Source organism: Festucalex cinctus, chromosome 12 (assembly GCF_051991245.1).
Source record: "Festucalex cinctus isolate MCC-2025b chromosome 12, RoL_Fcin_1.0, whole genome shotgun sequence".
NCBI classification, from domain to species: Eukaryota; Metazoa; Chordata; class Actinopteri; order Syngnathiformes; family Syngnathidae; genus Festucalex; species Festucalex cinctus.
In genome coordinates, this window is record NC_135422.1 from 4,879,775 (window position 1) to 4,893,983 (window position 14,209).

The following is a 14,209-nucleotide window of genomic DNA, read 5'->3' on the forward strand; positions in this document are numbered from 1 at the left end:
GGTGTGAATTGCCTAGTACCTGACGATTCGATTCGTATCACGATTCACAGGTCACGATTCGATTCGATACCGATTAATCCCGATACGAATTTATAAGTCGATTGTTGCGATTTTTTTTCATTCAAATTTAGAAAATACTAATCAGTAAGCTTGTAGAGTGTAAGATTTATATGAAAATGTATTATTTATTTATCTGAAATTTCAGTCTTATAGAGGTTGTAATCTGTTTCATGTTTGAACAGCATTAAAATAAAATATTAAGGCTTAATGTTCCGTTCATATAACATTCTTCCATGCTCAAGGTGTGAATCCTAAAAAAAAAAAAAAAAATCGATTCTGCCGTTTATTGAATCGATTCGAGAATCGCGCGATGTAGTATCGCGATATATCGCCGAATAAATTTTTTTTAACACCCCTAATGTTTACTTTATTCATTTTTTCCTTTCGGACACATTACAGCTTACATCAATCACATCACATCATTTGCAACATTGACATCCGAAAGAAGGGCTGACGGGTAGAAGCCGAAGCTTATTCGAGACCCGTCCCCATCGACCCATTACTATAACGCATCAATCATATACATTATTTAGAATAGTCATTAATTTTTATCGTTATCCATCCCATACTATCCCAGACACTGCTCGCTCAGTTCATCTTGAATGTCCGTGTGTAGATTGTGGCTAGTCCCAGTCATTTGGAACTGGTGAGTCGGTCCCCAGACCCCACCAGCAGGCCCACCCCGCCAGGCGAGCAGTAGGGTCTTCGCTGACCTCGGATCAGCTTTCACACGTTGTGCTTTCCAGAAGAGTAGATCGGCTTGCATTCTGCCCATTGCGATTCAAGCAATTTCAGCCTCAATTCTTGTCCCCTCATACTGTATGTTTAGCCACTCGGACACATGTTCCTACTAAATGCATCATTCATCACAATCTGAGCTTTGCATGCATTCCCACAAAGCAATTTTAGGAATAAAGCCAGGTGAGATCTAACTGAGAGACGTGCTTTGACTTTGGTTCATTTCAAGTTTTTAGGTCAACAAAAACAAAGCAACCAATTTGTTCTTTTTCCCATCGGCAGCGCACAGCTAATATTTCACATTGTTACGTTTTATGTAAAGCAAGGTTATGTTCAACTAAAGTTTCCTCCGGTGACCTCGGTCCCCAGTGTTTGTATAAAATCTTTTATTTCCCATGAGTGTAGCCCGGCCCCGGTATAAGGCTACATCAAAGCTGGAAATATATTGGCCCTGACCTAGCCTCTCGATCCCCTCAGGATCCAGCGTGTTTTTTGTGCTGTCCATCACTACCATAGCTCTCTCCTAGCCCACCCCCGGTCCCAGAGGGGTCGGCAGAGACGTCAGTTGACATTTCTGCTTTTAGCTTTTAGCGGCACATCAATGACTTTACCGCTGGGTTTTTGGTGGGAGCTCGAAAGCGGGTCCATTCTGTCTATGCACAGGATGAAATTCATTCTCTCCGTTGTTGCCAGTCGATGCTGTTTTGTGTTCAGCATTTATTCATTTTTGACCACGTCACCCCTATTTCGCTTGATACTAAAATATGATGACACACACGCAAAAAAAAAAAAAGATCCTTTGCTCACGAGGCCATCGTCACAGCAGCTCATGTTTTATTCCCGGGAGGGAGTTTATCCACAGGTGACAGCAAACCTTTATGAGTGTTGACTTAACCATCATGGGTCTATTCATGTCATGGCACCAAGCCGGCATACGGATATCCACAAACCATTTGGGATACAACATTCTACTTTATACTTAAAGGGGAAGTCAACCTTGACAGTTTTCTTGACAGTAATATGTTGTGACCTCACTAGTCTAAACATGACATTCTGATTAATATTACATTACATAACATACATACATCTAGCCGTTTTTATCGATCTCAGGGGGCGGCCATTTTGCCACTTGCTGTCGACTAAAGAGGACATCACAGTTGCTCAGGGCTCAGGCAATGACCAATCACAGCTCACCTGTTTTGTGAAGCTGAAGCTGTGATTGGTTGTTACCTGAGCAACTGTGATGTCATTTTTAGTCATTTTTTAAGTGCCAAAATGGCTGCCTTCTGATATTGATAAAAACTACTGGATTTTGCTGCATAACTCATATTCCACAATTTTTTTTTTTTTTAATCGGCGGTTGACTTCCCCTTTCAGTGGAAGATTTTTATTTCTTTTTTCGCACTGTGTGTTATAGTAAAGTGCCATCTGATTAGATCCGAACCCCCCCCATCCCCCCCCCCCCCTTAAAAAGTACTTTTTCTACTTGTTGTCGAGTGATGATGACATCACCTGTGCTGAGGAAGTAGGTAACGACCAATCATGGCTCACCTGTTTTCTGGGTTTGGTCAGTAAACTGAGCCATGACTGGTCGTTATACTCATTGCCTACTTCCTCAGCACAGGTGATGTCATCGTTAATCGACAGCAAGTTGAAAATTACTTTTTAACGGTAGTAATTGTACATGGAAAAATAATGTCGTTACCACGTTATTTGTAGACAAAATATTAACTTTTTACTGCTGAAAATGGCTCAATGAGTCAAGTATCCCTTTGTTTTTTGTTAACATGTTAAGACAGTACATTTCTATTTATCAACTATAATCGTGTAAGAATATACTAGTTTATATTGACTTGGCAAAGCATAAGGAGGTGAGTGAGTAGGCGGTTGCTTTTGTGCAGTATGTCACCAGCGTACAGTCATGTAAAAATCTGTTCTTACGCAACCACTTCTCACAAATTTATTGTGGGTTGAAGCCAATCAAAGAAACCATAAAATGTTGAAACCAATCCAGGAATTTTGTTATTAATCATTGCGAAAACACCAGGTTGTTTTTCTTCAATTGTTTTCTGGCAGAATGGGAACGTTATCATCCCTGCATTTGCTTAACCTTTAAAAAAATGAACAAGCTATTTTAGGCTGTTTCTATTAGAGACAATAATGCTGTTTTTCCTCTGTATGGGCCTGACCTGGCTCAAAACAGCTTTATTGCTCATTTTCATTGGCAAAAGATTGTGCTGCTTCTATATTGATGAAATGAACCATTGCTGGTTTACCCTCATCGGTCAAGCAAATCATCATCCTTGCCATGTAATTGTCATTTCTAGGATGTATGGCTAAATATGAAAAAATAAACAAGCATGCTAATGCTAGCTTACACCGTTGCTGTGCCTCAGAAGTGAATATGAATAGGTTACACCTTTATGACACTTTTCCTCGTTAAATCAAGGCAGGTAAAGCTGAACTAAGCACAGTGCAGTGGAAAAGCCGCATATGACGCATTCCCTTAAGTTAAGGATAGAATCTACTGTTTACAGTATCTGGCATTATTGTTCATCATTGACAGCGGTCTGTGTTCTATGAGGTGCTCTTGTATTTGCGAGTGTTACAAACAAATGAGACTGCATAATGTAATATAGATGTTCAGAAAAACGGGTTCCCTAGTTTAAGTATGACCGGAACGACGATTGGATTATATCTTCTTTGTGATGTGGTTGGAAAAAAAAAAACTGAATCATGGGATGTTTTACAGATTTACACCTTTGTGAAGGAACAAGGGGTGCCATAATGAGTCATCTATCACCTCTCACAAATCATTAACTTAGTGTTCCTCTGAATGCGGCCCGCCCTTGACTAACCGAAACCACGTACCGTTTTACGATCTCACATTGATCCCCCCCCAGTGTGACTAAGGTATATATACGAGGCAGGTTTGCGTACCGTGGCTTCTGCAGTCTGACCTTAGCTGGTTTATTTGCACAGGTGTTTCAATATGTTTTATTTTATTTTGCATGCAAGACCTGGTCTTCGTTATTCAGTAACAAATAACGACTCCGCTCCCTGTCGTTCTGCTGTTGTGAATTTGCTCTGATTAGGGTTGTAGCCGTTAAAGAATCGTTACATGCTTTTAAATATGTTGTCACTTTGACCTAAGTCGAGTACATTTTATCAGTCAGACGTTTTGACTTGCTATTATTTAACACATGGCCAAGGTCTGGTTGATGTTTCATATCATGTATGTTTTTTTTTTGTTTTTTTTTATCAACAATCGCACTTTTCACTACCCCTTGCACACTGGAGGTTATTTCATGCGACTACTATTGAGAGGCATCTGTTAAAAAATAAATAAATAAATAAATAAATAAAAAGGAATCCCCACCACAGCCTTTGAAGATACTTGTACCCTAACAGACTAAATGCTCTTTTTGTTTTGATGTTCTTTTCTCAACACAAACTGACTTTAGTCCTCAGTCAAATGAACGTAACTTTTCTTCAAGTGAAGTGCTTGTCAGCTAAAATCTACCACTGGTAAAGTTGATATTTTAGGTGTGTGCGTGCAGTCCCACAAAGCTCTTATCTCTCGCTCGAGAACTGGATTTTCGACTTGCAAGAAGACACTTGGCCAGAATGAGTAGTTTTAAACAAAGGTGAATTTGATATCTGTTTTCGATGATATATGCATGTAATGAATACATTACCATTCAACCTTTAAAAAAAAAAGTGTATTTTTTTTTTCAGAAAGCACCTACGGAGACGAGACTTTTCTTGATGAGAAACTTTGTGGGAAACCTTTCAGAAACAGAGGAGAAAACGATTGAGACGGTTGTCAGTTTAACTGTCAGATATTTATTTTGGTGCATCGTCCGCGTCCCCGTTATATCGCTGATTTTAAAGCCATTTTTTTATTACGGGGTTTTCCAGAATACAGGCAAGTCTAAATTTAGTTGTTAGAGTTGTCTGCCCTCAGTGTCGTGCTGCAACATGCGGGACAGCACTGTGGTCTCATGGAAGATATGATTTTTTTTTTTTTTTTTTTTTTTTTTAACACCTTTTATTGTATTATGGATGTCCAGCGCTTTGAGTTGCATTTTGAATGTATGAAAGGTGCTATCTAAATAAAGTTGATTAATTGATTGATTGATAATATCACGATATCTATGATTTTTGATGTAGTGTCAAAAACAATTTCGCAATATATCACGATATGTGACTGAAAAAGCCAACAAATGCCCATAAAAAGGAAAATGTCTAATTATGCCATTTATTCAATGCCAAAAGTTTGTACAATGTACAAAGTTCTGCATAGTGCCTCACTGCCTCTGAGCCTTTTAACGGTAAACATTGTAAAGTAAGAAAAATTAAAGTCCATAAACATTTATAACATAACACTTCACAACTGGACACAATATATCGATATCTACCGTCAGTGTATCGATAATTTATTGCAACAGGGAGCGCAACAACATATTGCAATATCGATTTTTTATCTCCCACCCCTAATGGCTACAACATTATTTGTTTTTGTGCATACGTGTGTACACAGCCATATTTCAGTGACTTCAGGCTCGCATAAGGGCGTCCATCTGTTTGTTCACGCTGCAGTCACATTGGCAGATATCTGATTCATATTGGATTTTTGTCCGCATTTGGGAGATGCTCATTCTGATGAGGAGATATTTAATTTCATGCACCTTATTGGAATTATAGCGCTTGACAGCAAATAAATAAATAAATAAATGAATCCGAGTCACTTTGATTATGCGGTGTAAATCCAACATGGTCAGACATCTATCCCTTGTTTGAACCCAAAGCCAGATATGCTATTTTCTCCACAGTTGGACCTCAGCCAGCCTCTGGAAGAGCAAGGTCCCCTGGACGTCATCATCCACAAACTGACGGACCTCATCCTGGAGGCGGACCAGAACGATTCTCAGGCCGTGCTGCTGGTGCAAAGAGTGCAGGTATTGCTGAATCACAATGACTTTGTTGCAAGGAAAAAAAAAAAAAGAGCATGTCGACATCCTCTTTTTACTTTAGTGACGTAAAGACAGCTTCTCGTCACTTTTATTGTCCTTCCCAAGGGGAGAAACGTCTCACGAGGACATTAGGTCACAGATCCAAATGTTACCCTGTTGTCATATAAAATAATAAGTGTTTGTTTAGCTGGTGTTACTCAAGTATTGATGATGTAAAAATTACTTGTAGTTATATAACTCCCAGCAAACCGTGATCACAGTCAATCAAAACTTGCTAACAAGTCTCTTTGAATTTAGGGCGGATTGGAAGTTTGTCTCTCAGTTGAAGCATTGTTTCATTCAGTAGACACAAACTAATTAATTTGCATCCTTCCATTTGTTCAGCATTGTTTCCAATTGGCAGGGCAGGCGGTGAAGATTTTGAGTTTGGAATGCGCCAGTGTGGGCCACGGTCCAGCTTTTTGAATTGAAGTGAGGGCTAAACATTAGCACGTTGTTGAGATATTTACCCGAGCAAAACATTCATCAGTGCTTCTATTGTGACCATAAACAAGTTTTTCTTTGGCGGCTGCTGCAAGCATGGTTGCTCAATTGGCTGACAGCTGATGATGGAAGTGGTCAATTAAGTGACCTCAGTCATAGATTTAATCATCTGACCAAACCTGATCCGCACTGTGAGAAGAAAATGCAAAGCATTTAACACCCCACTCGTCTTTTACACCTCCCTTCTCATTTTGTGCTGGATGTATTTCGTCCTCTGGGATGCAAAAAAAAAATCAGCTGTGGATTGTCCTTATCATCGATGTGTTCCACTAAACTCCTAGAAGATTAGTATGGCTTTATTTTTGGCAGCGACACGTTTGACTTGCGTAACGCTCTTTCATCAGCATCACCCGTTTAGATCTGGGTAAATCCTAAAGATGAATTCTCCAGAGCCACAAAAAGACATTTCCACTGCATGCGCGTGTTGGACGCATGTTTAATTTTAGGCAGGCACTGCTGCACTTTTTTTTTTTTTTTTTTTTCTTTTCACGGAGCTGTGATGTGAAGAGGCAGCCTGTTTGTTTAATGCACACGTCAGCCAGCTCCAGCTGACAGCGTTTGTGTGTCAGAAAAGAAATTGCCGGGAAGGTCGGCGGAGAAATCCACCGAGGCGAGACGGAAGCGGGGATGGAGCGCTGTTACGTAAAACAGGCAACCCCGCACTGGCCCAACTGTCGGCCGTGCAGGGATGCTGTGATATAATCCACACAGACCGGCTGGCATACATCGCATTCTCTTGACGAGCGAGGCATGCTGACCCTTTAACGGAATGTCAGTGTTTAGATGACACTCCTTTTGCATACTTTCAATGTGAGCCACAAAAACATTTTCGTTGTAAATGTCACAAGAAGCAGCCAATAAAAGTGTGAGTGATCCTTATGGACTGTATTGACTTTATGCACTTTAATCTGAGGTTCAGTGAGAGAAAATGGAAGAAAATATCTTTATTGGATAGGGATTGCCTGGCTGCTAAGGTTTTTTTTCAGGGATGATACTGATTATTAGTAGGCAAGGAGTCTGATAACTGATATTGGAGCCGATATTCTTTAAAAAAATATTAGCATCAAAATAAAAAAATTAAACATGCTTGTTAAAACAATTGTTCATATTTTCAAGATGTTATTTTTATTTAAAATACAGCAAATAGACAGCTTTTTTTTTTTTTTATTCTGACAAAAAATAAATACTTTTCCATAATAAGTAGTTTACCAAAATGTTAACATAACTGAACATCCGCTTATTTTTGTTTTAATTTTAACAAATTTAGCATCTCTAAATACATCCATAAAAAAAAAAAGTCCATAAAATGTACCCGGTTTAAAAGTGATCTCTTAAGCTGGTATCTCTGTGCTTGCGAACATAGCAAATTTTGGGTTCTCGTCAGTTCGTCAAAGGTTTGAAAAGTTGTTCGTAAACAGTGAAAATTTGTTCAATATTTCTTTGGGACAAGAAAACATGTTTGTGATGAGTAGGAACTGTCTGTGAACATCTTTGCAACATTTTACGAACCCTGAAGAAAGCACAACATTGTGGTCGATGCCGATTTTCATCAAAATGTTAAATATCGGCACCGATAATCAGCCCAGATGATAATCGGTCTATCCCTATTATTGGAGTCCTCTTCGGATCAATAATTTCTACTTTTAAAGGGAAAGTCAACTAAAAAAAAATCTTTACAGTATATTGTATGCACCCCGACTAATCTAAAGGTGGCATTGTAATTAATATTGCGTTTATGGAATATGAATTAAACCGTAAGATCCATTCATTTTCATCCATCGAGGGGGGCGGCCATTTTGCCACTTGCTGTCGCCTGAAGATGACATCACAGTTTCTGAGAGCAACTGTGATGTCATCTTCAGTCGACACCATGTGGCAAAACGGCCACTGGTGTTGCATCATTATGTTATTTTATGTTGTTGTTGTTTTTTTGCATAAAAAACTCCTCAACTCCTGATCCCATCAAAAGCACTGAAACTTGTATTTGTCCTTCAGGACTACATCGATGCGCACCCCGAGACCATTGTCCTGGATCCCCTGCCAGCCATCAGGACGCTGCTGGACCGCTGCAAGTCTTACCAGCTCATCCACAGGATAGAAAGCTGCATGCAAGGTGAGCACAAGACAACTAAATGAAATTCTTACACTCCAGATAAAGTCCATTCCTACTAAATATGATTTTGTGCGATCGTTCCATGTGCACCTCACGCTATGCCGACGGTGTCATAGTATCCGCTGGAGTTCTGTCTTTGCTCTCCCGTTCCACCGTTGACACCTGGCTAACGTATGACCTGACCACAGTGTTGCTATCCGCTTGAAATATGCCCTTGCCGTTTCCGAGCAGATGTTTAATCCTCGCCTGCGGGGCTCGGGGATCACACGGTAAAAAAGACGGCGATTGCGTCTTTCCGTTTCCTGCCGTATGTTTGTCGCAGGCAGATCAGAACCTGCCGCCCCTCCTCTGCTTGTTGTCGAGTCCTATCAAGTCATCATCAGCGGGCCTTTTTGACTGGAGCGTGTGACGACACAGGCACATTCTCTAACCACTCACTGTAAACATACCTGTGACTCATGCACATTTCCTGCCGCGCCATACATGGCAGGGAGCCTTTTAACAAAGGTGAGCGCCCATGTGGTGATTAGAGATGTTTCACATGTCGCCCGCGTAGTTTCTTAAAATAGAAGCTCCACAAGACGTCTTTTTCTCCAAACACACACTTTGAGCGTTATGTAACGAGGAATCGCTGTCCCCCTCTGTGTACTTGGTTTGAAAAGGAAGATGGCTTCCCCCCTGACCCCCCCCCCACCAGCACTCAGCTTCCATCAGTGCTGCTGGTGTTGGGCCTGCATGCCAAACCTCCTTGACAACTGTGGTTTGCTTTAGACACAAACACAGAGAGAAAGACTTTATAATCTGACACCACACCATCAGCAGGCCTGCTAGGAAAGCAGAATTCAATAGCAGATTAAATGGTAACTTTAACAAAAAAAATAAATAAAAAAAAATTATGAAGGAAAAGTGACTGAATGTTTGTTAATTTTTTTTAAAACTCATCCAAAAACGTGTAAATACGTTTTTTAATACTTTGTCCTTCACTCCCAAAGGCGTATAAATGCAGATATTTTTTTTAATACAAGAGCATACAGAAGGCTTTGATGCAGCTTTTGACATGAAGAGGTGGCTTGAAGGAATGGTAGTTATTACAAAAAAAAAAGAAAAGAAAAAAAAAATGCGGCCAGTTGGTGGCAACAGAGTATAAGAGATCAGCCAGGGCCATGTTGCAACAAGCTCTTTTTGACAGTGTTTGGAGGAATGTGAATAATGATAAAACTTCGATATTTTCTAATGCTAATTGCTGCATAACAGAAACAGATACAAATATACTTTTTATTCCTGATGAAAGAAGAGACTCTAGTCTTTCTTTTGGTAGGTTCCATGTTTTTAGAGCAATCGAACACAATATTCTGTGGGCCTTGAAAAATCAGTCAAAATCTAGTGTAACAGCTGGGAGCGAAGTGGGTTGCTTCAGTGAAAATGGCTGCAAGTGAATTAATTAAATGGCTGCTAGGGCAGTCAGAAAAGTCTATTAATAGATTCATAAAACTGTGAGTGTGAACTATCTCTGTTCTGTGTAGTCATGGTGTTAGTGTAGACAGTGCACTGAAACTGTGAAAAAAAGTTAGAAACCAAAAAAAGTCCTGAAAAAAAAAAAAACTTGAATGAATCGATAGCCAATCAATTGCTCAGCCCGACTTCCTCATCCTTATCAGCCTGGAGCACAAGGTCCCAAAGCAGCTTGGACTGCCAGAGAAAAGTGTTTGGAAAAGGCCAGAGAGACGCGGCTCAGAATAGTATTCAATAGCAGGATGCACTTGAAGTGCTTTCGCTGGAAAATGAATCTCGCTCGTGAATATTCTCATTCATGCGGGCCATTTCATTCTCAAAGCATTGAATCGGTCGCAACTGGGTTGTTCTGCTTTTCTTTTTCTTTTTTTTTTTAAATATCAATTCATCATAAAATGGCCTCAGTCACAGAACATCCAGATGGTGCGTTGTAGCTAAACTAAGTGCAAGAATTAGCAGTAATGGACCATTTGTCGCCTGGTTTTGTGTTTCGCGGCGGAATCTCCGCTTTCCTTTTGTATACTCGTCCCGTTTTCAGAGCTTGGACTGTTTTCACCGGCAGAAACCGTCGTCAAGTCAACAACTTTTTAAAAGCACTCAGGACAAAACGCTTGGATTTGTTCACAAGAACAGATCGTCTTGAGGCCGCTGCGCCTTCAGCGTTTAATCCGCGCATGGCTCAACGTTGCCGTTGTCCTGTTTATGCAGGAGATTAATAATTAATCATAGTTGCAGCATGAGAAAGACAAACACTCGGGCAGCGTGGACACTCATTCCAAGCGGAGCACGCGCATATTATTGGAAGTAATAGCCACGTGTCAACGTGTTTGTCGTAATGCTTTGTTGCTGATAAACAATCCAGATATCCACAAAAGTGATTCATGAATCTAATTGGAGGATGAACTGTCTTGGAGATAAAACAATGCGCAACCATGTATGGAGTTCACTTTGGAAAAGATGGCAACGTATGGGAGAATGCCAATGTTTGTGGAAAACAAGCTGTAAATAGCAACGCGAAAGGCTGGCGATGCACCGAAACAGCAGCTCGCACGCTTCACGTAGCGTGAAACGTTCAAAATTTTGTGCAAGTTGAGAAATTCCCACGCTCCATCTTCAGTCAGGCGACACCCGGATGGCGTATTTTGCCTATCAAACAAGTGTCGTCCTGATGAGTCCTGCTGGATCACTCAAGGTCCAATTCAAGGTTCTTGGCTCCAGTAAACATTTGACAGTGGAGCCTTGAAAGAACCGTTCAGGGACGCCAGTCCCATTTTTTTCACATGGGAAGTAATTGAGTCAAACTGTACTACGACGGATGTCCATGTGCAAAAATAAGCATGTAAATAATTAATATGGTGGTCCCAAGTTTTTTTTTGTTTGTTTTGTTTTTTTCCCTTTTCCCAAGTTTGAAGTTTTTCAAGTAACGCCATTTTTTTTTAATTGCTTGAGAAGGGTCCAGATTTGTAGCTGCTCTTTTTTCCTAATATTACAAATCTTTAATGTAGGTGGAATTCCACCATGTGGTGATGTAGAACAAATGTTTGTGAATATTGTTCTAATGTCTGTTGAGATGTGTTGCTGCACAGTTTGTGGTCAATATACTGTTTGATGGGTTAAAACTACCGCAATAGCCTGTCTATCGGGTTTTGCATTACAGTATTTGTTAGCATTAAGCTAGAGGACTTTTGTAAGTTATGTGGTTTGGGAAAAAAAAACAACAACTAATAAATGAGTTATCGCGCTTAAACTCAATGTACCACTGTATATCATTTTGAGACACCAAGTCACATTTTATAATGGCAGCCACTACGTTAGAACGTCTTTTTCTGCCAGTATTGACGGTTGGAAAACTGCTTTCAAATTCCAAATTGTCCAACATTTGTGGTGATTATTTATCCTCCAACATGATACAGCACAGTGAGTGTCCTCACCACTTCAAAGACAAAAAAAAAAAAAAAGGCAACCAAATGGAAACGGTTGGTGACGTTTCAAAAGGAATCCTGTCATGAAGTCCTGTAAACGTCATCCTCGGCTCCGCTCAGTCTGACGCCAGCACGCGTTGTTTAGACAGAGCCCGATCGACGCTCCACCTGCACGTCCTCTTCCTCACCCCAAAAAGTACTTCAGAGCCAAACATCAACACGTTTTTACCCTCGATATTCGAATTCCTTTCTTTGTGTCGTTTTTCTTTTTTTCAGGGAACTGACATGAGTCATTCGTAGTTGGCAATGTAAAAGGCAAAGCGTTTCCTTGAAAAAGACATTGAACGCCGCTATTCCCGTCCTGCTGGAATAACACAGTGAGTGGGACGAGACGGGCGGAGATGAGTGATGGGTGACCCTGTAGACTTCCCGCCCGCAGAGGCGAGATGGGAGCCGACGCGGCTGTGCAAATCTCACTTTAATTGTATTAAGTGTGTTTGCATGACGGATATAGGAATCGTGTCCGTTCGTGTCATTGCACTCTTAAGCCTTTTTGGAGAGAGAAAAAAAAGATTAAAAAAAAAATACAAACGTGTGGGGCCCCCACTCTAATGTGATTTTGTCATGACATCAGCACTAGTAGGGGGGAACACACATGCCCCCACCCACTGGAGAGGCTCACAGTTCATAAAGATTAGCTGGTTTATTGTGTTGGATAGTTGGTCGGTTAACATGATTGCTCAAAGCCAAAGTGGCGGCAATTGACACACTTTTTTTTTTTTTATTTATTTACTGTAATGCAGTTTTCCTCAGAATGTATTCGCCAAAATTGCATAAAAAACGCAAATATTTTCTCATTTGCTCCCAATAACTTCTAAATATATTTTTTTTAATGTTTTAAGTGTCCCAAAGACGCATTTATACATTTTGTTGTTGTTGTTTTTACGCGACAACATACAGAAGGCTTTGATTCAGCCTCTCAACTACAAAGAGCGGTTGCAGAAATGGTAATTATTACACAAACGGCCAGCAGGTGGCAGCAGAGCAAAGGAGATTAACCAGAGCCACATTGAAAAAAACAGCTCAATTACTCACAATTCTAAATAGATTTGTGAAAATTGATTGACTTGGCTATATTCTCATGCTAATTGCTGCAAAACGGAAACAGATAGAAATATACTTTTTTTTTCCTGATGAAAGAAGAGACTTTAAACTTTCTTTTGATAGGTTCCATGTTTTTATAGCAATAGAACACAGTATTCTGTAGGCCTTGCAAAACCAGTCAAAATCCTGTAAAACAGCCGGGAGCAAGCGCGATTGTTTCTATGAAAATGGCTGGGAGCGAATGAGTTATAGAGTTGTGCCTTAACGTGCAAGTTTATAATTCATTCTTTGGCTGTACTTGCAACTCAAAACACTCAAATCATCTTTCCCCATTGAAATTAATGCAAATCCCGTTAATGATTGGCGGTGGTATGTGCTCCACTTCATGCTAGATGGGAGATTAAATGAGTTGCAACATAACTTGTGAGCTCTTTCTGTTTAAAGACGGCCAGAACAACCTTGTACATAATCAAGAGATTGGACTGCAAAAAAAAAAAAGTCACACAGACATTTGCGTCATTGACCCGTTTGTCTTTGCTGAAGACGAGTGAGCAATTGATCACACGTCAGTTTAATCATCTGCCGGGTGACTCTTCTTGTCCGCTGCTTCCTGTATCTCAGGACATCCGGCGTGTGTGCGTGTCTACTGCGTATGTGGCCCGTACGAGTGAAACCAATCTCAAATCGTCACAGTCATGGTGTAAATGAACGGCCGTTTGAAAACAAGGACGAAACATGACAACATTCTTTTGAAGCCCTCAAATCTGTCCTTGGTTCTTTTCCTTGTCACTCTCTTAGACGAGAGGATTTGCTCGCCTCCGTTCATGGTGCTCAACAGCGAGTGCAGCCCCGACGTGCTGGAGCAGATCAAGAATCACGGACTCACATTCCCCTTCAGTAAGTCTTACCAGCCCATTCACACCCATATTGTTAACATTTGAATTACATTTATTTACTGTATTTATTTATGTATTTATTATTTTTTAAGTATTATTTATTATTATTATTATTTGTTTATTATTATTATTGAAATTAAATGTACTTGCTGTATTTATTTATTTTATATTATTATTATTATTATTATTATTATTAAAATTGAAATAATGAATACCACGTTGCCACCATTTCATTTGATGCTATTTTGATTTGCTCCTTAGTTTGCAAAACTCGAGTGGCTCATGGAACCAACTCCCATGAGGTAAGCGTTGACTAATTTGCACTGAGGAAACAGCAACAATATT

General features: G+C 40.1%; 1 protein-coding gene across 1 annotated transcript in view; it reads left to right on the forward strand.

Moving 5' to 3' along the window:
* LOC144032251 (inositol-tetrakisphosphate 1-kinase-like) overlaps positions 1-14,209 on the forward strand; it is a 43,711-nt gene that overhangs the window by 11,007 nt on the left and 18,495 nt on the right. The window contains exons 4-7 of the mRNA XM_077539986.1: positions 5,634-5,759; positions 8,313-8,430; positions 13,767-13,865; positions 14,126-14,166. Of these exons, the coding sequence (XP_077396112.1) occupies positions 5,634-5,759; positions 8,313-8,430; positions 13,767-13,865; positions 14,126-14,166 (384 nt within the window). The remainder of the gene's footprint in view (positions 1-5,633; positions 5,760-8,312; positions 8,431-13,766; positions 13,866-14,125; positions 14,167-14,209) is intronic.